General features: G+C 36.0%; 1 protein-coding gene across 1 annotated transcript; it reads right to left on the reverse strand.

Moving 5' to 3' along the window:
• Nucleotides 1–539: 539 nt before the first annotated feature.
• arnt (aryl hydrocarbon receptor nuclear translocator) lies at nt 540–26,876 on the reverse strand. The gene is given in 22 exon segments (XM_058746684.1): nt 540–1,977; nt 2,762–2,901; nt 2,983–3,163; nt 3,552–3,732; nt 4,529–4,616; nt 5,463–5,502; nt 6,420–6,504; nt 6,748–6,870; nt 8,847–8,958; nt 8,961–8,997; nt 10,816–10,890; nt 14,466–14,600; nt 15,572–15,648; nt 15,773–15,858; nt 15,937–16,002; nt 16,885–16,987; nt 17,071–17,284; nt 20,306–20,525; nt 22,753–22,800; nt 22,902–22,940; nt 23,925–24,024; nt 26,495–26,876. Coding segments are annotated over 22 exon segments (2,256 nt in total). The 5' UTR covers nt 26,514–26,876; the 3' UTR covers nt 540–1,890.
• Between the last annotated feature and the right edge of the window lie 359 nt (nt 26,877–27,235).

Below are 27,235 nucleotides of genomic sequence, written 5' to 3' on the forward strand. Positions count from 1 at the left end.
TTTGTCCCTTCCTTTTGGTGCCACAGGTCTTAACGTGTGTAATATGTCTTTACTGTCACTTTTGATCAATCTAATGCATTCTTGCTGAATACAAGTATTTCAATTTAAAAAAAATAAAAATACTGAACCCAAACCCTTGATAAAATGTACATTTAAAAATTAAGTTGCGGTTTGCTTTTGTCATCATGCATTATAAAATGGCTAATTGAAAGGTAATGTACTGTACACTGGATATACAGTACTGTATTAATAGACTTGTCAAAGAGTGTCCACAGCTCAAATAAAGGTCCCAACAAAGACTTTTTTTTTGACAATAGCAATTTAATACAAAAAACTCAAAACAGTTCTCTTTAATATTTCATATACTGTACATACATATTTATTTTTCTATGTTGTACACAAACTGCAGTTCAAAACTGTGTGAAAATATAGAAGAAAAAAACACTGGAGCATTGACCCTTCCATATCCGAGAAAAGAGTGGCACGAGCACTCGATTTAATGCACAAAAGTACTGAAAAAAGACACAGACACACCCACATTCAGAAGCAAACATCATACATTTAATTAAAAAGCTTTCAAATCTAAAGAAAATTAACAATAATCAACCCCGCCAATAGAAGATCTGGAATATTCTCTGTACAAGACTAATTCAGAATAACACATGAAGAGATGAAGCCCGGCACGCAAACACGGACAGCCCAGATGAAGCATTAAAGGTTTCTTCTTTTTATATTAAAACAAGACATTATGATAATAATTAGGATAGCAACAAAAATGGCTTTGAAGGACACAGATCCTGCTCGTTATTGCTCGATTTGAATCTTTTTCATTGCGTTCACAAAAACAAGCCTGAGTGAAAGCTCATCGCCGGCACACGATCAGAGAAAAGCATCGGAGGAGTTTTACTGCATCAGCGTCTGTGTTACTGCACCGACATGAACCCAAGCCAGGCCATTAAACATCTGAATTTGAACTGAGGTAGCACACAGGATGCAGAACAGATCGAGGAAGCAAGGTTACACTTCATTTTAAGCAGTCCTTACAGTGTAATTACATCGAAGTACTGCGTAATAATAATAATTGGTATTAATATAGGGTTAATGTTAGGGTCTTTTTAGGGTTAACTGCATGTTATTATGCATAATATACTACAGTAAGTACATGTGATGTGTAACAAGGACACTGTAAAATAAAGTGTTACTAACATTTCAAATGGAATGAAATTTCAAAACATTTGAAGTATGAATTACATCAGAAACAAGAATCAATGTTTGTCTAAAATGCTAAATTTGGAATTCATCTTCCTGTCTTTCAAATTCAACATCCTGTTCAGCCAATTCAAATAGATTCAATGGAGTAGATTCTCCAATTGTGAAGACTTCAAAGCAAGAAAAAAAAGAAACATGCTGCAGCTTCTGCGTTACAGACAGCAATAAACCCGACTGACACATTCACAGAGGCCAAACTCAAGAACTCAATTCTCACACATTTCATCATTGGGGTCAAAAGCAGTGCAATCGGTACACAATCACAGTCAGAGACAGACAGAGCAGACTGCCTTGTGTGTGTGTGTGTGGCCATCTCATAAATCAAAGCATGTGTGTGTACGGCAGACAGTGTGAGACTGCTTGTGCTCGAAGTGTGCAATTGTGCGTGATTTTAAAGTGAACACATTTGAACGACGCCTGCCTGTCTGTCTGTCTGTCTGTCTGTGCGCGCGCTACTCTGTATCCTCACATTATGGCTTATAACTTCCATTCTCGCAATGCATCAGTTTCACTCTTTTTCAGACGCCTCTGTGCCTCAGTTCTGCCATCGATTTGGTTAAAAGAGTAAGAAATGGCGCGTGAGAGAGCAACGGGGAGTGAAGGAAGTGACTGGAAGCGGGATCACTCGGGGAAAGGAGGAAACATGGGCATCTCGGCGAAATCATCATTGCTGAAGCTGCCGGTTTGATTCAACATGGAGATCACATCCTGAAGAAGAGAAAGAGAGAGGGATGTTAAAAGAATAAACCATGCAGAACAACAATCATATGCACATCATGACAGCATTTATACTCCTTTAAAGGAGTAGTTCACCTAAAACCAAAATTAGCAGAAAACGTGCTCGCTCTCAGTCCTTCCAGGATGAGTTTGTCTTCATCAGGTTTGTAGAAATGTGTCTCTGCATCAGTGTCTCAGCAATGGATGCTCTGCAGTGAATGGGTGCCGTCAGAACGAGAGTCTGATAAAAACATCACAATAATCCACACCACTCCAGTCCATCAGTTAACATCTGGAGAAGACAAAAGCTGAAACTAATCCAGCATTAAGACGTTTTTATCTTCAAACTGTTGCTTTCCGCTAAAATATAATTCAAAATCCATAACACTTCCTCCAGTGTAAAAGCCCATCTCCTGTTGTTGATCTTTTTCACTGGAGGAAGTGTTATTATGGATTATGGCCTCGGATTTTAGTTTAAAACGTCTTAATGCTGGATTAGTTTCAGCTTTTGTCTTCTCCAGATGTTAACTGATGGACTGGAGTGGTGTGGATTATTGTGATGTTTTTATCAGCTGTTTGGACTCTCGTTCTGACGGCACCCATTCACTGCAGAGCATCCATTGCAATGACGCATTTCTCCAAAACTGATGAAGAAGAAACAAACTCACCCTGATCTTGGATGGCCTGAGCATGAGCACATTTTTAGCAAATGTTCATTTTGGGTGAACCATTCCTTTCAAAGACAAACATGATTGGTTTTGTTGGCTCCACACACCTGAAACATCTCTGGCTGGCTGTTTTGAGGCTGTGTGTCTGCAGTGCCTTGTGTGTGTGTCTGATTTGGCCACTGCTGCCACCCTGACACGCTCTCTGCTGGCCTGGAGCTGAACTGCGCTCCCATCTGATTAATATCACCTGAACCAAAGAGCAAGAGCAAATCTGAGCCTGGAACAGGAAAAACTGTTCACTATTAAAAACATTCTGTAAAATATTTACCGAATCCATTAGCTGAAGGGTTGTTGTGACTGTTCATTTGTTGGTAATTTGATGCGTTGGCCATTGAAGCAGAAGCCCCGCCCATCTGGCCAAAGGAAGAGGAAGTGGAGGATGTAGGGGCGGAGCCAAAACCGCCCATGTTAAACTGAGGAGACTGACTCTTTCCAATTTGACTTGCCATCTGCTGGACAAAGAGAGTGCTTACAAAAAAAATAATCAGTTATACACAATACAAAAAGTTATGATTTTTGAAGACGTTTTTCATGCTCAGCAAGGCTGCATTTACTTGATCAAAAATACAGTAAAAACAGTAATATTGTTTTAGAGCAATGTTGCTTGGGCACTTTCCCATTGAGAATGGGTAACAAATTTCTATCTGGATATTTTAGATGGGTCGTGGGCCCTGTGTCTCACCTTGTTGCCTATTGATGGCAACATTGCCCAAAGTTGCCCAGTGTGTCATCAGCCTTACAGACCAGATATTATGTGATAATCATAAATAATGACTAAATATTTTGCCTTCTGTGTCTGACTGTTGGCCAGGTGTAAACATTACTTTAAATGTCTACCTGTGTGTTGAACGGCGGTTGTGCGGCAGACCAGACTCCAGGAGGCGCTGTGGGACCCGTCTGGGCCTGAATGGAGCCGTTGTTGCTGCCGCTGACTCCAGACGGTGTGTTCTGACGGGACATCTGTGCCAGCATCTGACCCGCTGAGTGAGGAACCATCTGCTGAGCCATTCCAGCTGACCTGAGACCAGACGACAACCGCAAGTGAGGTCACGCCAAACAACATACAGCTGAAGTCAAAAGTTTACATACACCTCGCAGAATCTACAAAATGTTAATTACTTTACCAAAATAAGAGGGACCATACAAAATGCATGTTATTGTTTATTTAGTACTGACCTGAAAAAGATATTTCACATAAAAAATATGTGTAGATATAGTCCACAAGAGAAAATAAGTTGAATTTATAAAAATGACCCTGTTCAAAAGTTTACATCCCCTTGATTCTTAATACCGTGTTGTTACCTGAATGATCCACAGCTGTGTTTGTTTGTTTCGTGATAGTTGTTCATGAGTCTCTTGTTTGTCCTGAACAGTTAAACTGTCTGCTGTTCTTCAGAAAAATCCCCCAGCTTCCACAAATTCTTTAGTTTTGCAGCATTTTTGTGTATTTGAACCCTTTCCATCAATGACTATGTTTACATATGCACAAATAATGTGATTGTTTCCAATAACCAAAGTAAGGACTTATTTGCATTATGATGTTTTAGCGACACAGTATTAAGAATCGAGGGGGGTGTAAACTTTAGAACGGGGTCATTTTTATAAATTCAACTATTATTTTCTCTTGTGGACTACATGTAAACATCTTTTATGTTAAATATCTTACTCAGGTCAGTACTAAATAAACAATAATCAATCACAAATAATGTATGATCCCTATTATTTTTATAAAGTAATTAACATTTTGCAGATTCTGAAAAGGTATATGTAAACTTTTGATACTATGGGATAAACATAAGGTGTGTGTGAGGCACCTGAAGGGCTCGCTGGGGCGTGCAGAGCTGGGGAAAGACGCTGCTGGAGGGTAAACCTGCTGTCCGCTGGAGGACACGGCCTTAGAGTCTGAGAGAGAAATCAATGATATCAACAATAAACTTGAGTAATTTTTGACATTTATCCGATGATCTAGTGTGTGTTTGGGTCTGCATGAATCAGCAGCAGAGTTTCATCTACTACACACACTCAAGCACTTCACACACATTTCAGTTTTAAATGAGAAAAGCTATTGTCAAATACAAACTGAAATTTAAAGGTCTTTACAACAAACTGCCAAAATTAAAACGTCTGTATGACTGAAATATAGTTCTACTGTACAGCAAAATGTACTTCTGAATAATCGTAATATTAATAACAATAACAGTGTAAAAAACACTATTTTATACATAACATACATTATTATTATTATTATAATAAAAATACAATACAACCAGGATATTTTTTCCATGCTCTAATTTATACAGTTTATAAAAGTTCTGTGTAGTACCTTATTTGACAAAAAATACAAATGTAATAAAAAAAAATTAAAATGCCATTTGCTGTAAATTATTAATTGTATCTATTTAAAATTTTCATTTCATTGTATTTTAAAAATGATTACATTTGTAATGTTTTATTTCATTAAATAATAATAAATAGATAAATTGTAATAATTTGCATTAAACAATTGTATTATTTGTATTAACAGAACTCACAAAAAAAAAAAAAATCAAATAAAATCTAATTCAAGTGGCACTAAATAAGAAGGTACCTTACTATGTGAAGTTTACTAGTAAACAAATGTGTTTAAATTCATTCTGAATGTCTAATAAACACTCCTTCCCCATTAATTCTATTAATAAATATTGTGATAAATATCAAAATCTGATATGAAAAAAAAAACGTAATAATAATAATAATAGGGAGTCTTACTGTGATCAGGACTGACTACACTCACAGTCTGCACCGGAACCTGAGACAAACACAGATGGAGACAGTCAGTCATTATGTTGTTGTTACTCATTTAAACTTGTGAACAGGTTAGCAAATCTCAAGAGCTCATTTTTGCTGAAGAAACTTCATGGGAAAAATTAGTTTTGTTATTAAAGCGAGCCAACAGAAACACTACACATCACAAATTAATGTTTTGTAATCAGTTAACCCCTCGCTCTTTTTTGACCAATTTTATTTGTTAAGCCATGTTATTATTACCGTATTGACCCGAATATAAGACCATGTTTTTTTCTTGGAAATACATCTGAAAAAACGCGGTCGTCTTATATTCAGTGTCTAGACTTTGGCATGTCAGTAATACACCCACAACAATAGGTGACGCCAAAAACGCATAAAACGAGTGTGCCATGAAATATGTCGTGACTGTCATGTTAGCCTGATGGGAACAAACTTCCTCTGTAAGTGATTTTAAAACATAAGACAGTACCCAGATTTGAAGACTACAATAAGATTTCACTTCTACTGTTAATAAAATTGAAAATTGAGATGGATAGCTTAAATGTTATATAATTCAGATGGGCTACCTGTTATTTCAATGGTATATCAAAAAGTGTATATTTTCAATGTCATTGTTGGTACATTTTACCAGTATTTACCATACTTTCAAAACAAAAATTAAAATAGGAAAAATATGCAGTTTGAAAATAATTTAAGAAAAAATGTTTTACAGAGAGAGAGAAAAAAAACATCTGGAAAAAGGGGGGTCGTCTTATAATCAGGGTCGTCTTATATTCGGGACAATACATCTAAGGGTGAATTTACACTCTTAGATGATGTAAAGCACATTGGCCAACATGTGTTGTAGTGCTATATAAATAAATTTGACATTGACGCTACTGGTATAGAGAGGAAGTGTGTGACTTCAGGTGTGTTTACCTGAGGGAGAGTGACATGATTGGTTTCAAACGTGGCGTCTCGTCCCATCCCTCCGTCTAACTCGGCCTGCTGCTGCTGCATCTGCCTGCAGAAGAGCAAACGACACTGATGTGAGTGAGATCCTACAGGCATGACTGTCAGACCCGCCACCGCCAACCTACAGCTATCTCAGCTTATCACGGACAGTACAGCTACCTACGGGAAGAGAGCATGCTGTTAACCCACCACCGACCGACCGACAGCAGCAGGCGGGACGGAAAGAGGCTCACCCGAGAGAGACAGAGCAGAGGAGAAAGAAAGAGCCAGTGCGCCATTGGTCTGCTCTCACCTGGCTGTGACCTGCCCTGGGCTGGGGGTGGAGGGGCAGTTAGGACTGCTCTGCCCCAGTGAAGGGGGCAGTGAAACCCCCGGGGAAGAGAGGGGGGACAGGGAGTCCTGATTCGGCCCTCTACTGTCACACAAACCGGAGGGATTGGTGGAGAGAAAGCGGTCAGATTAAACAGAGCGGAGCTGAATTAACACGCTCACTCTCTCAGACACACACGGTTTAAAACTCTAAACCTACCCCAAAAATCAAAGAGAAACAAATGTATTATGTTTGCAAAAAAAAAAAAAAAGCCAATTTTGGGGGGCATTTGGATATTTTGAATTGGACAATTCAGCACATTTTACTTTAAGTCTCAAGATCATAATGTGTCCAGATGTTTATTTTAAGTTTTTATGTAATTCTCAGTGATGATTCACATTACTGTGATGCAATGACTTTACACAAACAAAAGTTTGGAATCAGTAACCTTTTTGTTTTTTAAATAAATTAATTCTTTATTCATCAAGGATGCATTAAATTGATCAAAAGTGACAATAAAGACAATTATAATGTTCCAAAAGATTTCCATTTCAAATAAATGCTGTTCTTTTGAACTTTCTATTTATTAAAAAATGCTGAAAAATAAAATGTGTCACGGTTTCCACAAAAAGATCTGTCAGCACAACTGTTTTCAACATTGATAATAATCAGAAATGTTTCTTGAGCAGCAAATCAGCATATTAGAATGATTTCTGAAGATCATGTGACACTGAAGACTGCAGTAATGATGCTGAAAATACAGCTGTGCATCACAGAAATAAATTACAGTTTAACAGAGATTCACACAGAAAACAGCTATTTTGAATTATAATATTTCACATTTTTACTGCTATTACTGTATTTTTTTTATAAAATAAATGCAACCATGATGAGCAGAAGAGACTTCTTTCAAAAAAAAAGTAAAACATCTTAGTGACCTAAATGGAAATGAAATCTGCATTACACTAAAGAGAATCAGCGAGGAGTTAGATATGATAAATTGTCATGAAATGTCACATTTCACAATGTCACCATACATAAAACAATCATCATCAGCTCCTTTATATATTCTTCTTCTTTTCTATATAATTTACTGTTTTTATTAATATATTGGGGTGAAGTCCCACACATTTTCGTGACACACACACACGCCGTCAAACAAACTGAATTACATTTGATTACCTCCACAGGAATTAACCTTTGATCATAAATGCATATGATACACTGCATAACGTCATACTAGATTAAACAACACTGAATAACATGAGGCCTGAACAATCTGAGTGTATTAAACAGTGGCCCCAAAAAGTCTTTCAATACTGAAGTTGCAATGTAAGCAGCATTAAAGGGATAGTTCACCCAAAAGTGAAAATTGTGTCATTAATTACTCACCCTCGTGTCGTTCCAAACCTGTAAGACCTTCGTTCATCTCCAGAACACAAAATAAGATATTTTTGATGAAATCCGAGAGCTCTCTGACCCTCCATAGACTGCAAGGATTCTAACACCGTGTCTACACCGGACTCGAGCAGCGCGGCGCGAGAAAGTACAATAGAACTCATTATAATCAGTGATGCAGTCTACACTGGAAGCGGCGCGGCGCAGCAAAGCCCTGACAGTAAACTGCTGCCGCTTTCAATTTCAAATGATTTTCAACAGTCGCTTTGTTGCATTCAGTGTAGACAGACTTTAGCTGTCGCGTCCAGTGTAGACACGGTGTAACACGATCAAGACTCAGAAACGTAGCAAGGAGATCGTTAAAATAATCCATGTGACAACATGCAACAATTCGTCTCCTCCGCGTCACCCTATAGTGCTATTTTTGAGAGTAAACAACGTATGCTGTTCTGTACTCTTTGATCAGAAGGTAAACAGCGTATGCTGCTGACACAGAACAGCATGCGTTGTTTACATAAGTGATACTCTCCAATACTCTCTCTTTGGAACGACACGAGGGTGAGTAATTAATGACAGAATTTTCATTTTTGGGTGAACTATCCCTTAAAAAATTGCATTAACAAAATATCAAAGCAAACTCCTTTTGCTGTGAAGTCAGTATGTGATCTTGTGATGATACTAACTTGACATTGGCGTTGGTGCAGATGATGTACTCGATCTCCTCAGAGAAAGGGTTCTGGAAGGTGAACGAGCTGGTTCTCATCCAGATCCACTCGCCGGATTTAGAGCGGAACGGAACATCACCGAAAGCACCTGACCTCGCAGTTTAACCACCTGCATCAGGGGTCAAAGGTCATTAATCCATCACACTATTATGAAAACAAGAGGCCCAGATCTACATTCTGATCAAATGAACACATGCAGCAGCCCACCACACCATAAACCCACCAACTCATTAGAGCACCACTTACTAACATACAAATACAACACAATACAGAAATAAATGTAAAAAATTATCATTAACATTAATGAATGACCGTCATACTTCTTTACATTATAATTTGTCTTTCCTGGTATATATGGCAATTTGTCTCTTTTACATATAGGGACAGTTTAATATCACTTAAGTTAAATGCCTACCATAATATCAGTCCATATAACAATGCTCTGCTCTAGAAGACTTGGAATGAAGTGCAGAATGTGGACTGTTTTTATTGTGCCTTTCAATTGCTTGACAAGAGGTATTTTTATGAAGAAGAATTTTATGATGATGAAAAATAATGAACTGTATAATAAACTATATAGTGAAAAATTATATATCTATATATATATATATATCTATATCTATATCTATATCTATATCTATATCTATATATATCTATATATATATATCTATATCTATATCTATATCTATATCTATATCTATATCTATATATATATATATGTAACAATTTAGAATAACTGTTTTCTATGCAAATATATAGTAAAAAATTATTTACTTCTGTGATCAAAGCTGTATTTTCAGCATCATTACTCCAGTCTTCAGTGTCACATGATCTTCAGAAATCATTATAATATGCTGATTTGCTGCTCAAGAAACATTTCTGATTATCAATGATGAAAACAGTTGTGCTGCTTTATATTTTTGTGGAAAATGTGATACATCAACATTCAGTCCGGAGTAAGATTTAATCAAATAAATAAATAAATAATTATACTTTTATTCAACAAGGTTGCATTAAATTGACTGAAGTGACAGTAAAGCTATACTTACTACAAATTATTTATATATAAAAAATGCTGTTCTTTAACTTTGTATTCAACAAATAATCCTGAAAAAGTTAAGTTTTGTGTCAGTTTCCACAAAAATATTAAGAAACAAAAACAGTTTTCACTATTGATAATAATAATAATAACAACCATTATGAATAACTGAGCACAATTAATAATTGAAAATAATTAAGTAGCAAATCAGCATATTAGAATGATTTCTGAAGGATCGTGTGACACTGAAGACTGGAGTAATGATGCTGAAAATACTGCTTTGATCACAGAAATAAATTACATTTAAACATTAAACCATTAAAACATTTACATTAAAATCTCTTTAATAGAAAAATAGAACTTTCCTAATCACGGCACTTGAAAGCAAAAGTCTTCAGATTTACAATGTCCTAGAGTAAGTTTGAGAAGTTTGAGTTTTTTGACATTTTCTTAAGACACGTGAAATTACGGGGGAAAAAAACGATATACAAACATTCACTGTTATCTTATGTCTGCTGAAAACAGCCACGTTAATGTGGCAAATAATGTAAATGGCATTAAAATCTGAGAAATTCGAAAAGGCCAGTACATTGTACAGCGGCCCACCTGGAAAATTCCTGTTGCTCCAGATGGCCAGTCCGCCACTGCATGATCATATAGCCTATTATATGTTAATGTGTCAATTTACCTGGCAACCACCATATTGCGATGATTGATACATTTAAATATGTATTAAACATTGGTGTTATATTGTTATTGCTGTCCTTTTATAAAGGCAAAAAGCCCCCAAAGGACTATTTCTAGTCATGGACGCTACATAAAATTATATGAAATACATTTTTCTTACAATAACTTTGGTAACGGTGTCACTTAAAGCAACACACACACCTGCTGAAGGCTGTCTCGCAGTAAGCCCTGGTCTTCTGGATGTGCAAACTCCAGAACGTTCTTCCCCAGTAACTCCTGTGTCACACAACAACAACACAAAAGATGGAAAACACTGCAAGACTAGTGATGCACCCAAATGAATAAAAGTAACATTTTAATTTAGCTGAGAAAAATGAAATTGAAAGTTGAAAAATGAAAGTTTTTTTTAATGATCAATTAACTAATCAAATTTATTTAATCAGTACTCAAATAAAACTGAGTTGTGTGTAAAGGTTTAAATTGCACAATTTAATCATATAAAATTGTCATATAAACATTTAAACGGTGACTGTAATAAAAACCTTTTTTTTCATGATCTCATGATTTATTTAAACATTAGTGCTGTCAAAATTAGCACGTTAACGCAGGCGATTAATTTTTTCAGTTTAACGCGTTAATTATTTAATGCCGTTAACTCAGGGGCGGAGCTTTGGGTTGGCCACCCCACTCAAAACTGCTGTTTCTGTCTGTTTTTTCTTCACAAGAAGTGAATCTTTACGATCACATCAATCCGGAGACGTTTCAGACAGAAACAGTTCCAGCTTCACTTTAGCGGCAGGCGCGAGTCAAACAAGCATGAAAACCGGTGCGCGCTATAGCCTATGTCAATTCTAATCAAAGCGCGAAATAAACCACGTGCATGCAACGTCGTGGTCAGTTAAGGCATGAAGTTACCAAAAAGGCGATTAAAGCTGCCTTAAAACTGTGCATGCATGTAATATGTTATATCTGAGTTACATTAAGAACATGTCTCTGAAATGGTTTTCAAAACTGTCCTGGAGCAGTCCAGCACTGTCTCCCTCATCTAACACACCCGATTCAACTCGTCAGTTCATTAGTAGAGGTGATGAGAGTTGAGAGAAAATATGATGTGTGTCAGATCCGCGTCACGTTCAGCAGCGACAGCTCTTAAAGAAATAGCAGCCAAATCAACCTAATAACCAGCTGCTGTGATGTCTGTTCATCAAGAATAAAAATAAAAAAAGGAGGAAATCAGTAACTTTTATATAGCTGTAAGTATTTATCTGTATTTAGTTTAGAATTTAGTGTTTGATAACTTTATTCAATTTCTGTATATTTCTGCTGAGGGGCACAGGTAGCCTAGCTAAATATAACATTTATAATAATGGGTTTATGTGAAGATTGTTTTAAGTTCACTTAAATTAGAAGTTATTTTTAAAGTCTTATAAATTTTAAAATTGATAGCTCTTAATCATAATGTAATGTTTAATGGCTATAGTCAATGGTTAAATATTATGGGAATTCTTTTTTTTTTTAATATGGAAATCAGTATTAATGGTATCAGTGATACTGGCCTCCAGTCATAAAAAAAGATGCCATTAAACAAATATTAAAAATATGTTGTTTGTACATTCATTTGAAGATTGAATGTGAAATTATTGCAATATAAAAGTATATTTAAAAACTTTAATGTTAGGTGGGATTAATCGCGATTAATTTCAGAAAAAAATTGCGATTAATTAGTTGAACTTTTTTTAATCGATTGACAGCACTATTAAACATACATTAAAGGTTAAGTAAAATAGAATGATACAGTGCATGTATTTATCAAAATGATCCTTCATTTCAGTAAGTTATTGTTTATTTCAACACCTTCTGATGTTCAATCATGTTTATTTTGTGCTATAATTAGCAGTAAAGAGGAATAGATGATCGGTTCACGTGCTACTTGAACTGAAGCTACAGTGATCTCACATTAAACAGCATTGAAACCACATTTATTGTTTGTATTTTGTAATAAAATTGATAGACTTTGAATGATCAGATTTAGTTTTACATCAAAACTTACTGTAATTACTGCATGTTAAGAGCACTACAAATAGCGATGCACCGATACCACTTTTTCCAGAACTGGCTGATACTGAGTACCGATACCTGTATTTTCATTGCATGTGGAATTTTTTAAAAACACTGGGTACAGAAACCAAAAGAATATGTATAATGTTAGTTGGCTCCGTTAATTTAGCAAATAGATATTTCCTTCAGTTATATTCTCACTAAATTATGCCCATTAAAATGTATTTTACAAGCTTTTGTTACACTGTTCATTTTTTAGCTCTATGGTATTTCATCTTTAAATTAATAGCACATTAGAGCTGCTCCATTGAAGCGAATCAGTACTGTAATCACAAGATGTTTTCCTGTAATAATGTAAGTTACCACTCGTTATCCTATAACCTATAAATCTTGTAACAGTGATGAACTTTTTCTGAAACTAAAGTCGCGTTTTTTTACACTGATCTATAATAGGGATAGACATATATATATATATATATATATATATATATATAAACACCTTTGCTCATGTGCAAACAAGTACTCACACAACCGCAAATTATTCATTTTCCACTCAAGATGAGTCTGGGGTGTGCAATATACAGTATATCTTCTACGATAATATGGTGAGTGTTGTTGTAATGATGTGCGATCTGACATTAACAAGTAGGCTATATCACCAAATCACACACAGAGTGCGTGCACGTTGATTTATTAAAATTCAAGGCATTCTAAATTGTAGACGGCAAAATTTCTTGTGTGTGTTTTTATATTTATATAATTTAATATAGTTAACAATCTAGATCACATAAAGAGTACCGTTTTTCTGCAGATATCAGCATGACAACACATTTAATAATCATTTTATACAAGATCAGTAAAGCAATAAGCAACTTACATTTTAGACATAATATTGCTTGTTTTTGCTCAATTTTGCCAACTAAAATAGTTCCAAACAAACATCACAGCACAGTTTTGCGTCTCTGAGCAATGGACGGTGTTTACTTACTGAATGAATCAGCTATTTGAAAGAATCGGTTAATGAAAATGATTCAGTGATTCACTCATTAACACAGTCAAACGCTTTGTTCCTGAATGAATCAGTCGTTTGAATGAATTGGTTTAATCTCAATGACTCACTCATTAACAGTCACTTGCTGCCACCTACTGGCGGTTTTTATTTCACATTTAGACTATTTTTTTCATGCATTAAATTATTTAAAATATCAGTATTCAACGTTTTATGTTAAAAACAAAACATTAGGCCTATTTATGCATCTGTAACTGCAGTTTAAATGCATCCATGTCCCCTCTGAGATACATTAAACTGTGTAAATACATCTAAATGCTATTTCAGATGCAGATTCCAGAAATGTTTTCTTATGATGGAATGAAAGACAGTACTGGATGAAGTGCTTCTTATTCATACCCAAAAATACAAAATTATATTTATTTGCTTCTTTTCCATTTTGCATTTACTTGTACTTTTACTTTCAATACTTAAGTACATTTAAGATTAAAAAAATACTTTTCGTACTTAAGTACAATAAATATCACATACTTTAATTACTCAAGTAAAATTCTATTTATTTTTATTCGGTGACTTCAACTTTTACCAAAGTCATTTTCTGGTAAGATATCTGTACTTTTACTTAAGTATGGCTTTCAGGTACTTTATACACCACTGTCACTATGCAAGACAGTGGAGCTCATCAGCTATAATCAACTAATGCAGAGCCAACTTAACATCCTGCTCTTCAGAAATGACCTCCTTTAGCCTGAGATCCAGCCTGACTCGGGTGTTTGAGGCCTACCTGAGGCTGGTAGCCGATCGTCGCCTGACAGCGGTGATCCACAAAGGTGTAGAGACCCTGACAGCTGTGGCGGGAAATAAATTCCACTGGAACACTGATGTTATTTACGTTTGTGTCGCTCGGGCAACATGTGACCTGCATGACAACAGAGGATCTTAAAGAGACAGTTCACCCAAAAACTAAAATTCTGTCATCAACTACTCATTCGAAACATGCTGTTCCACTCCTGTATGACTGCTGTTCATTTCTGAAACTCACATGAGAGATTTCTCTTCCCCCATAAAAGTCTACACAACCAAAACTGGTATGAGTCATAAAGTTCATAAAAACAATGTAAAGTGATCCATATGGATTGAGAGGTTTAGTCCAGGCTTTCCAAGGAGACACAATCACTTTATATGATAAACAGAACTGATTTATACACACAAGAACAAACCTCATTGGTTCTCACGTGACAAACAAGCACATGTGAGCTATCTTCTACCATATTTGATGAGCTCTGTCAATGTGCGCTGATCAACGTTTATATGTAAATAAAAGTCAATTCTAAGTAAATGTCAATTATATGTAAATGTAAATCCAATCTATTTACCATATAAAGCAATCATGTCTCTTCAGAAGACTTGGATCATACAGCTTGATTAATATGGATTACTTTTACAATCTCTTCATGAATTTTTCAAATTGTCAAATTTTGGTGGAATGGACTTTCAATGGAGAGACAGAAATCTCTCATGTTTCATTAAAAATATCTTCAATTGTGTTTCAAAGATGAACACAAGCCATACAGGTTTGGAATGACACAAAATTCAAAATGTATTTTTGAAAACTGGAACAGTTTACTGAACCCTTTAAAGAAAAAAAGGGAAAAAAACCTGAGCGTTTTGTGTTTTTTGTTGAGTATCATATTTGATCTGTAAGGCTTTTAAGGCTTATAGTATGATATATAGTGAAAATATTGATGGAAAAACCAGCTTGAACTTGCCCTTTTAGAAAGATATGAGATAACATGAGCAAATGATGACAGAACTGTGCAAACTATTCCTTTTAATGTGACTCAAATCTAATTCCCTGGAAAGTGAAATAAAATGGAAGGGGAAAAGTACCTGCAGCCTTCCAATGGCGACTAGACAGAAATGATTTCCCTGATTATTATCGGCCTCCTCTTCAGAAAGAGTCACTCCTGAGAGAGAAGAAAAAGGGACAGTACGAGTCTCAGTTGTGTTCTGACTGGACAGCGGGGATTTCAGCTCAGCTCTCTGGGAACAATAGGCACTTCCTCTGTATTGTGCTGTGGATGGTGTTACCTGCAGGAGGCCAGGATTTAATGAAGCCTGTGCAGTGCACGACCACATACTGCGGCTCGCCCTCCTTTGGAGGACCCAGTCCATTCCTGCAGGAGGAGAGATGGTCTTCATACGCGTCTGTTTAAAGACTGAGATATGTTTATACAGAGAGAGAGCTGTCTTACCTGTTTCTGCTTCTCAGGAAGTTGAGTCTGTTCATGGACACCGGCTCTACAGGACACGCTCCACATCTGGACACAGACATTACAATCCACATAATGTAGCATGTGATATATTTCACAACATAGTTTATATTGAGAACATAATTGAAGACTTGTAATACTTTTTCTGAAAAACATTTTTTGTGCGTGTATGCAAACAGGATATTCCTTTTTTAATTTTAACCAGTTTTTGAAAAAAAAAAAAATAATAATTTTTTAAGCTGGAACAGTTTATTGAATCTTTAGACAAACATCTGAGTGTTATCTGTTTTTTGTTGAGAATCTTATTTGACACATCATGCTATCATGGCTCATATAGGCTGATATAGTGAGAATATGAAAGAAAAAAAGCTCAGTTTTATTCAAGGACCCAAACAGATCAAAAATATGCAATCTGGTGCAGATGCTGATATTTACGTGGTCAAAAAGTAAGATGAAATTCTGATGCTTGTAATGTAAATCAATGAGATCTTTATAACAGTACAACAGATACTGACATAAAAGATATATATATATCTCAGTGGTTACTATATATCTCATATAATATATCTTATTGATATGATTTAAATGATCCAAACATATAATGGAATGCAATGCTGATTGAGAGGAAGAAATAAACGCTCCTCAGAAGATGCGAGATGTTTTGGAGGCTTGTGAAGATCATTCCTCCGCTGAGGAACAGTGAAAGTAAAGCTTCTGGAAACAAACGCTCCTCAAAAGATCCTGATGATCAGATTTGAGATGCACTGATTTTTCTAGAAAATGATTGATGGAGAATCAAGTAAAGCCTAGCTGCTTCAGTCCAGTATGTATTACTAACAATATCAAACTTACTCTTACATTTATTTATAAAAATCAGTAAAGATTTCACAGCATAAAGACACGTGAAGCACGATTCGTTCTGTTCCTCACCTCATCCTGCAGATGAAGGAGCGGCGTGCACCCATACTCATCCTCACAGAGGCCTGCCCACCCTCTTTCTTCACCGTGCCTGTTTTCATGTCCAACATCCGACCTGCAGTCAGAAAAGACGAAGATGAGTTAAACAGAAAAAGACTGTCAGCACGCAGGATGACAGCGATGAGAGCCGTTTCTCACCGGCGTTGTTGTTCTCACTGGTTGAGAGCTGTTCTCTGAGTTTCTCTGTGTCGTCTGGATGGAGCTGGTCGTACAGTGATGATCCGAGCCAATCCGACTGAGCCTGGTTCAGAACCGGTGTGACAGAGTCCGACACATAAACCACACGGCCGGTTTCACACGACACTACGAACAGAAACCCATCAGCAGCCTCCAGAATCAGGTGCTTCAGCTCCTACAGAGACAGAGAGAGAGATAAGAACATATTTTGAGATGATGTTTAAGACAATTTTTTAAATGAAAGCGTTAACTGAATTAAATCATGAATATGATTCAGTTCTGGTATTTCAGCTCTTCTGCTTCAAATTCACAAATATATTCTTAAAGGGGTCATCGGATGCCCATTTTCCACAAGTTGATATGATTCTTTAGGGTCTTAATGAGAAGTCTATAACATACCTTGGTTTAAATTTCTCAATGGTAGTGTAAAACAACTACGAGCAGTACGGAGTGAGGAGCAGTACTCATGAGACTGTTTACTTTAGCCGTGAAACTTGCTAACGAGCACATTATTAAGAAAGGCGATTTGCAAAGATTCATTCAAAAAAAAAAAAAAAACACCTTATACTCACTTGAAGTTGGATCACAAATGATTTGCGCGAACATAAACACATTTAGGTAGATCGGGGCGCATTCCCTTCAAAAACAAACGTAATCCATTGCGTCTTAAGCGGCTCAGATGTCGGAAGTAAATGACGACTGCTATGTTCCTTAATACATCCAACAACAAAACACCTCAATCGCTTAGGAGCCATTCTTGTCTACATCTGCTCTGGTGTCGAAACAATGGCGCACTGTTTACAGCTCACTCAGGGCGGGTCCAAGGTAAAACGCTAGTGTCAATCAACTATTGCGGGAGCGGCCTGGATCTGTGTGACGTCACACAGCCAAGAATCTGAGAACGGCTTGATTGGAGAAAGGGGTTATTATTTGGGGGGGATTTAAAAAACCACTAGGTGGATTTTTATCATTAAAGGGTGGTTATGTACACACACTGCCAACACACATTTATGTTCAAACAACATGTAAAAGTGAGTTTTGCATCCGATGACCCCTTTAAGAAAGAAATTTCTTAAAGCTACAGTAAGTAAGTTTTGCCTCTTTGTTGCCATATCTTTTTGAAACCTGCAATTGCAGTTATTTGCGGAATTATTTTCTTTGCGTGGGCTGTGCACCAGCGCGGATGAATCTAATGTTTTGAGGTGAATGTGTGGCTATCAGTCACCGCACCGGTGTGAATATTCACTGTACTTCAGAATCACAGATTCTAGCTACGTCTTGGAAGTATGACCCAAATAAGAATTTTCACCAGATATTGTCATCTGAACAAGTAAGTAACAAGTCTGCCACTTTTGTTCTGACCAACTGAGGAAAAAAACACTACAATAAGGGCCAGTTTTACTAAACGGGGCAAATTAGCACGAGAGCGCAATTCCGAAACAGCGCAGATGGGAGGGGAAATTTATGCGGGTGATTTACTAACAATGTGTAAATTAAAGAACACAAACACAACATCTCATTTATATATCGACCAACGCAATATACCAAGCGCAGCGCAAATTAGCGTAGTCACAAATAAATAATAAAGAAAGAAAAGAAGCCACAGTACATGGAAAAGAACCAGAGGCCAAAAAAATGAAGGTTTGCTAGAAGTTTTGAGCGAGCTGGTATTGCGTGACTCCTAGTTGATGGTTCCAAGTCGTTTCTGAAGCAAATTAAAAACAACATGCCAGTAATTTGACGAGTGCAAACGATAGTAAAACGCATTGCGTGATTCATTTGAATATTCTACTCCCATAACTTTTGCGTCTGAAAGGGAAACTCCTACAAATACATATTCAATGAGGTCAGGTGCAAAAATAACTGTGTCCACGCCTTTTCAGCGCTAATTCGTCACTGCATCTTTAGTAAAACCTGACAGTACTATTTTAATGCCAAAAGACGGATTGCGCTGGTGCAAGCTATTAGTAAAACGGGCCCTAAATCACGCTACTAATAGTGATTAATTATTCCAGCTGTTGTCAGAAAAGAATACGATTTTGCCGGGACAACTTCTTTATGTTTACAGATGTGACGTAATGATATGGCGGCATGCTTGAATTGGTGGCATGCATTATTATAAGCTTACCATTGTGAATCAGGCTAAGGTAAGGAGATAGTTTTGAACTCTGGCTGGTTATGTACTTGCTTAAATTTAAATTTATTTTGGATATAATTTTAACCAAAAAAAAGTTACGGACTGCAGCTTTAAGTTCAATTCCCAGATTTTCAATTATTGAAGATGTCAAGAAGAAAATAACAGGCTTTGGTGGTATATGATTGTATGGCAATTTTTGGCAAAAACTTGCTTATAAATTCAGTGATAAACACCACAAAGATGCCAAAGGTAATAATCATCATAATAATCATGCACACTATTTTCATTTACCAGGGTTATTATGGTTAACTCAAACTTAAACAAAAACTTAAAATAAATGTTACTGAAAAAGCTTATTTTATGACAGCTAGTTTGCTTAGACAACATTTCCCATTTTGTCAGAGTACTAAAATAACTAATAAACTAAAGCAAATAAACATTTATAAATTGTGAAAAAAGAAAATATAAAAAAAAAATATTAATATTTGCTTAATATTTATAAAAAACAAAACGAAAAAAAAAACATTTAACTAATTAAACAGCTTACCTTTGAGGATTTAAGACAAGTTTGACTTTAGGAAATTATTTGCAAAAATTTTTAGAAAGATGACCTTCTTACAAAGTATTTTTGGGAATACAAAATATCTTTAACTTTTCTTCTTATTTTCTTAGAGGGACAGCTTGCCAAAAAATGAAAAAAATTCTGTAAACATTTACTGAACATAAAAGAGGAAGATGCTTTTAAAGAATGTTGGTAACCAAACAGTTTCTGGTCCCAATTGACTTCCAAGGTATTTTTTTTCTATACAATGGAAGTCAATTGGGACCGACAACTGTTACCAGCACCGTTCAAAACAACATGTTTGGAACAACTTGAGAGTCAGTAAATAATCAGAGAATTTTTATTTTTTGGGGAACTTTCCCTTTAAGTAAGAAAATAGGAAGATAACAGTAGCTAAGAAGAATTTTACTCCAGACAACGATTTATGAATCTGGGTCCTGGTTTATGTGCAATGAGGAATAAATACATTTCTATAATCAATGCAGTCCATATCTGACCTGGTCTGTGAGAAAGGAGGGTTTATATGCTCCATCGGTGCTGCTGCTGCTGCTGCCGCTTCCTCTAAACGACTTCATGTGCGACACGGCCATGCGCAGGATGGTGAGCTTGTCTGGTTTGCGCGCCAGAGCACTGCAGGTGGGCACCATGTCTGACAGCTCCGTGATGTAAGCGGTCATCTTATTCCTCCGCCTGCGCTCGATCTCGCTGTGATTCTCCCTGCGGTCAGGAGGTCATGAGAGATGGGCGGCGCATGCAATCGTGGAGAGAAGAGAGCAGGAACAGAGAAAAGGTCGAGAGAAAGCAACGACGAGAAAACGGGAGAGGAGAAAGAGAGACAGAGAGATGGATGAATAAGCAAATAAAGACTGCATCAATGTGCTCGTCAAATGAGACAACACTCATCTCTCCATGACAAAACAAATGTGTATGAACGATCTCATGAGAGCTGAAAGAAAAAGCCTCTTCAAACGGCCTGAGAAAAGAAGAGAGGGACAGAAGAAATGCTCAAAAGAAACACCTGAAATAAAGTGTAAGACAATGACAGACTCCTGGCTGCTTTCTGAATGAAACACCAGTATTACTGCACACTACACAGTGTATACTGAGTACTATTTTCAATCAATAATATGTACAGCAGTTCTTTTCTGTCTGTTCAAAGTTCAAACATGCAAACAGCTGGTACAAAGTTTTCCAAGAAGGTTTTCCCAGATTTTGTTCAAAATGAACCTGTTTGTTCTTCGATTTTGCTTGAAATATATCAGGGACTTAAAGCAAGACACTACATGTGAACAGGATAAAAATCATCATTCAAGGCAAAAATCACTGATTACTCACAGTACATTCAGACCCGGTTTCACAGACAGGGCTTAGACTAAGCCAGGATTAGGCCATAGTTCAATTAGGCCATTTGAGTAATTTTTATAAGCAAGCCTAACTAAAAAACATTACTGTGCGCATCTCGAGACAAAACAAAGGCACTGGTATATTTAAAGATCAGTCAGTGCAAGTTTCTTTCAGTTGAAACAGCTCAGACTTACATTTTAGTCTGGGACTAGGCTTAAGAAACCAGGGGAAAATGTTTTGCATTTTAAGCACAACGTATCAAATTAAATGTGCAATAATTTGCTTAAATTTTGAAGCCAGGTTCAAAATTCTTGGAAAAAATTGGATTTCTCTCCATAAATACTGTTAACAGCCATAAAACATTCACTGCCGCTCAAATGTTTGGGATCAGTAAGATTTTTAATGTTTTTTAAAGAAGTCTCTTCTGCTCATCAAGGCTATATTTATTTGATCAAAAAAACTGTAATATTGTGAAATCTTATTGCAAATTTCTAATATTGGTTTCCTATTTTAATATACTTTAAAATGTAATTTAGTTCTGTGACGCAGCGCTGTATTCTCAGCATCATTACTCCAGTCTTCAGTGTCACATGATCTTCAGAAATCATTCTAATATGCTGATTTATTATGAGCGTTGAAACTGTTGTGCTGCTTAATATTGTTTTTTGGAACAAAAAATGTAATATAAATATACATATATAAAAAAAAAAATATAAACAGTTTCCAACATTGATTATAAATCAGCATATTAGAATGATTTCTGAAGATCATGTGACACTGAAGACTGGAGTAATGATGCTGAAAATACAGCTGCGCATCACAGAAATAAATTACATTTTAAAGTAAATTAAAATAGAAAACTGTTATTTTAAATTGCAATAATATTTCACAAAATAACTTTTTATTTTCTGTATTTTTGATCAAATAGATACAGCCTTGACGAGCAGAAGAAAGTTCTTTAAAAAACAAAAAATCTTACTGATCCCAAACTTTTGAGTGCTGCTGAAGTGGAGAAAACCTCACAGCCTTTAAAGATACACACTGCAATTGAAATCAAATGCAAAAGGATAAAGTGTAATAAAATAAACACTTAAATGTATATTTTTGTATGTTCCACTAGTCTGAATTAAGTCATGTTATAAAAACCAACATAGCTCTCAAAACTGATCAGTGCATAAAAAAACAGTTTCTCCTGTAGAGTCTTGCCTTGAATGTGTCAAACAGCAGTAAGCTACTTTTTTTTTCCTCACATGAACTCATTATATTTCATGCTTAATTCAGGGAGTGGCATACAGTAATCATCTTGGAAATAAAAAGTCACAGTGCGTTTTTTGAGCATTCAATTTTGTGTAAAATTTTCTTTGGCAGTCCGATTAAATAATAAGGGAAGACAGAGATATTGTTTAAAATAAATGCAAAAAGCATTGGCTGATAAAGCAATGTTGGCTGAATCAAATGCATGAGTTTGGGTCTGTTCATCCAAAGAATGGTGGACGGGAAGAGTGTTTGGAAACCTCACTATGCATACCACAATGACAGCAACACATGCCAGTCAACTCACAGAAGATCAGATGATCGTATTTGTACCATCAATCAATACCTGGCAAATCTCTCCTTGTCATTCGATCCGCCTCCATCATCATCACACCTGAGAAGCCAAAACAAAAAGAAACATGTGTTGTTGGACACAGTCATAAGACAGGCAGCTCGGCACAGGGTCGAACCCTTGAGTCAGACATCATGACTAACCTGAACAATTTGCTTCCCTCGTCGTCCTCGTAGTCCGAGCTGGAAACCAGGGAAATTCACATTAGTCAGTAATATTGCACAACTGCACAGACGACAGTCAAACATTCCCGCAAGTCTCCACCCACTCGAGAGACAGAACAAGCAGAGCGAATCAAATCAACCACAGACACTCAATAAACAAGCACACTATTGTTAGCCAAAACTAGAGTGTCATTCCTGTGAATTTGCCTCTGGAAAGCTACTGTTAGCAAAACCACGTTCAGCTCTCTGGTCACGCATGGTGTATACATCAAGGGACGGTTCACCACCTCATCATACAAACCCCTGTGACTTTCATTCTTCTGTGCAACCCAAAAGGAGACATCAGGAGAAAGGTTCAAACAGGAACAGACAGTGTCAAGCTCCAAAAACGACACGAAGCTTGATAAAGTGTCATCAAATTCGTATTATTTCTAAGTCATGCACTCAGGTACAAAGTGCACAAGTATTGATGGTGCTTTTGTCCTTTTTGGAGCTTGTAAGCCTCAGTCATTTATTTTTAGCACTTCATAAAACACAGATGGCTTCAAAGCAGCTTCATAATAATAAACAGGAAAATAACAGTGTTAATGTTGCAAAATGCTTCACTTATGAAACAAACTCAAGTTGAGCCGTAAAGCAGCTCCACAGGAGACAATAGTGCCATTATTCTGCTCAAGTCAGTTCAGAGTTGATTCAATTCAGCTCAATGTGTAGATTTCGCAGAAGTTAGTGTCATTATTCAGTTCAACAAAGCGGTCAAATTTATGATATTACTTAATATGTACTGTCTTCTAAACCACCGCCCGTGTAATTCCACTTTATAGAAAAATCAATTTGCACATTTCCCAAAAGATTTCCTTCTGAGCTCCACAGAAAACAGCAATGAGAAAATGAGGACAGAACCAGGTTTTGACAACTGAGATCAACTGAACACTGCCAGAAGTGCTTTAATAATGATTAGTGCTTTTCTATCTGGGGTGTAGACGGCTCAGTCAGACTTACGTGGCTTGTCGTTTGTTGTTGGCCTTTGGCACAACGGCGGCACTGTTAGCATGAGATCCAGCTGCCGTGGCCATGGCCAGAGACGGCACCTCAGGCATATCTGAAACACACACACACACAATCAAACACTCAGGACTAATACCTACACAGAATATTTATGTATATAAAAATAGGCTAAAGAAATGCATAGTGTAGTTTTGCACTATAATGCTTTAGATGATCTCAAATCATCACCAGTAATATTGTTTACGTGTCCCTTATCGAACCAAAAAATGACAGACCGATATATCGGCTAGCCTGACAACCTGACCGTTTCAAAATCTACTTTCAATGGTTAGGGTGCGATTAGGTGTCCCATCACTTCGCAGTGGCATAAAATCCCATGTTTTTATGCGATACATATATATATATATATATATATATATATACATACCCAAACACAGCATTTAATTGATATCCATTTCAAATAAACACTGCTCTTTTGAACCTTCTGCTCTTAAAATATTCAGTAAATATTGTCTGGAATAACATATTATCACTTTTAAACATTTACAATTTAAAGACATTTATAATGTCACAAGAAAAAAAAAATCTATTTCGAATAAATACTCTTCTTATGAAATTTCCTGTAATTTGAAATTCATAATAATAAACCGAGTCATAATAATAATAAAAATATATAATTAGCTGTGTCCCGCATTCTTGTCTCACATAGTAAAATAAGAATAATTAAGTCAAAATAATAATTCCTTGAATTTGTGATATCCAGTAAATTTTATGCACACTGTAATGCTGACTGCATTCATCAAGCTTAAATGTGACCCTGGACCACAAAACCAGTCTTAAGTGTCAATTTTTCGAAATTGAGATTTATACATCACATTGAATCTGAATAAATAATCTTTCCATTGATGTATGGTTTGTCATGATCGGACAATATTTGTCTGAGATACAACTATTTGAAAATCTGGAATCTGAGGGTGCAATAAAATCAAAATATTGAGAAAATCGCCTTTAAAGTTGTCCAAATGAAGTTCTTAGCAATGCATATTACTAATCAAAAATTAAGTTTTGATGTATTTGGTAGCAAATGCACAAAATATCTTCATGGAACATGATCTTTAATTTAATATCCTAATGATTTTTGGCATAAAATAAAAATGGATAATTTTGACCCATAGAGTGTATTTTTGGCTATTGCTACAAATATACCCCAGCGACTTAAGACTGGTTTTGTGCTCCAGGGTCACAAATATCTTCAATATAAAATGATTAATAATTATAAACCAGCATTTGGTCCCAAGCTAAGTAGGTCCCATTTGGTGACATTTGGTTTATTTAACTACATGTCTGAAACAAAAGACACACAAACAATAAGATGCTATAAAGAATATGAGTTCCCGTAAAGTGGTTTTGGAACAAAACACTTAGTTTTACATGCAAAACATGTTACTTATTGTGATTTGTTTAATTAACTTGTTAAGATTTGATCAATTTAATTTCATATCAAAAATATACTTTAAAATTAATTCCATATTTAGAGTTTCTGGCTCTATTTGTGGAAAGTGCCACCAATATACAGTGGAGAATGGATACTTATGAATAGTTTTCAAATGTTGTAGTAAAAGCTTTAGAAATACGGTCAATCACTGATATTAAATCCAAAAGGTCGTAATATATAACCCACGATGACAGCTTAGTTTGAATATCTTTACAGTAAGTGATGGCCTGTATGCATCTCTTATTATTTTACACAAGCTTATTTCAAAATAAGTGTATTATAAACCTGCTTGAATCCTGTGTAAAAATCAACATACATTACACTGTACACCACAAAACATGACAATACATTTGAGACGAGTGAGATAGACACAGAGAATACATCAATCAATACATTGTATGGGTCAAAATGATTGATTCTTCTTTTGTGCCAAAAATCATTAGGATATTAAATAAAGATCATGTTCCATGAAGATATTTTGTCCATTTGCTACCAAATACAACAAAACTTAATTTTTGATTAGTAATATGCACTGCTAAGAACTTCATCTGAACAACTTTAAAGAAGATTTTCTCAATATTTAGATTTTTTTGCTCCCTCAGATTCCAGATTTTCAAATAGTTGTATCTCAGCCAAATATTGTCCGATCCTAACAAACCATACATCAATGGGAAGCTTATTTATGCAGTTTTCAGATGATGCAGACATCACAATTTCCAAAAATTAACCCTTATGACTGGTTTTGTGGTCCAAGGGTCACAAATGTGAGTGTGATGACATGTGAGTGTTGTTTTGGGCCTGTGTGTGAATGACAGCTGAAGCACACACTGCCACAAGTGTCAGATCAGACCGTCACAGCTCCCAATGCTCTCTGCTAATAAAAACAAACCCCTTTTCACAGCAAACGGCAAATGTTTGTCCAGTTTTCACTCAGTGAGCTTCTGTTATAGGCTATATCACAACAGTTGAGCTAACAGCTGCTCAAGCTAACCAGCACAACCGCTTATAATGAGCGATATCAACACAAATCAGACATTTAAGAGGAAAACATTCGGTTTTTATACGATACCTGCATTGGCCGATGTCATATCTGACAGATAAAGGTGTTCGCGAACGAGCTAACACATACAAAACAACTTTCCCAGCTGACGAGAGAAATCTCCCTGCTCCACTGTTTGTTGATGTTTTACTCCGTCCGAGTCTCCAAAAAGTACTTTAAAACAGATGTCATGACTTCGAACCGAGTGTCATTTTCGCCGCCGGTCCGAAAGGACGGGTTTGCCGTTGTTTTGTAGTTGTTTTCTGTTTTCCAGCTCTTTGACTTTTTCCAGTTTAAAAACCTCCCCTGATCCAAGATGGCGCCCGTAATCTTTCAGTAAGCAGCAGAAGCGCGTCAGAGGAGGAAACCAGAGCCTCCACGCGGATCAGCCGCGCCACTCTCCGTCCACAGCCAGCATTACTGGAAGAAACGAACCTAGAGGGCACAGTATTTATTATTTATTATTATTATTATTAAATGTTGTTATTTTTCCTGTTTTTATGATTTTCTATGATTTTTATTTTGTTATTGTTCTGTTAATATTATTTTTAAGCAATGACTAAATGACAATAAATTATCCAATAAAGTATGCAGAGATGGAATCGATAATATAAAGTACAACTTAATTACACAACAATATACAGTTAACGTATTTATTCTGACTATATCTAAATTATAGTCAATATATATATATATATATATATATATATATATATATATATATATATATATATATATATATATATATTATTAATTTTTTATTATTATTTT

This window comes from Onychostoma macrolepis, chromosome 16, assembly GCF_012432095.1.
Source record: "Onychostoma macrolepis isolate SWU-2019 chromosome 16, ASM1243209v1, whole genome shotgun sequence".
Classification (NCBI taxonomy): Eukaryota; Metazoa; Chordata; class Actinopteri; order Cypriniformes; family Cyprinidae; genus Onychostoma; species Onychostoma macrolepis.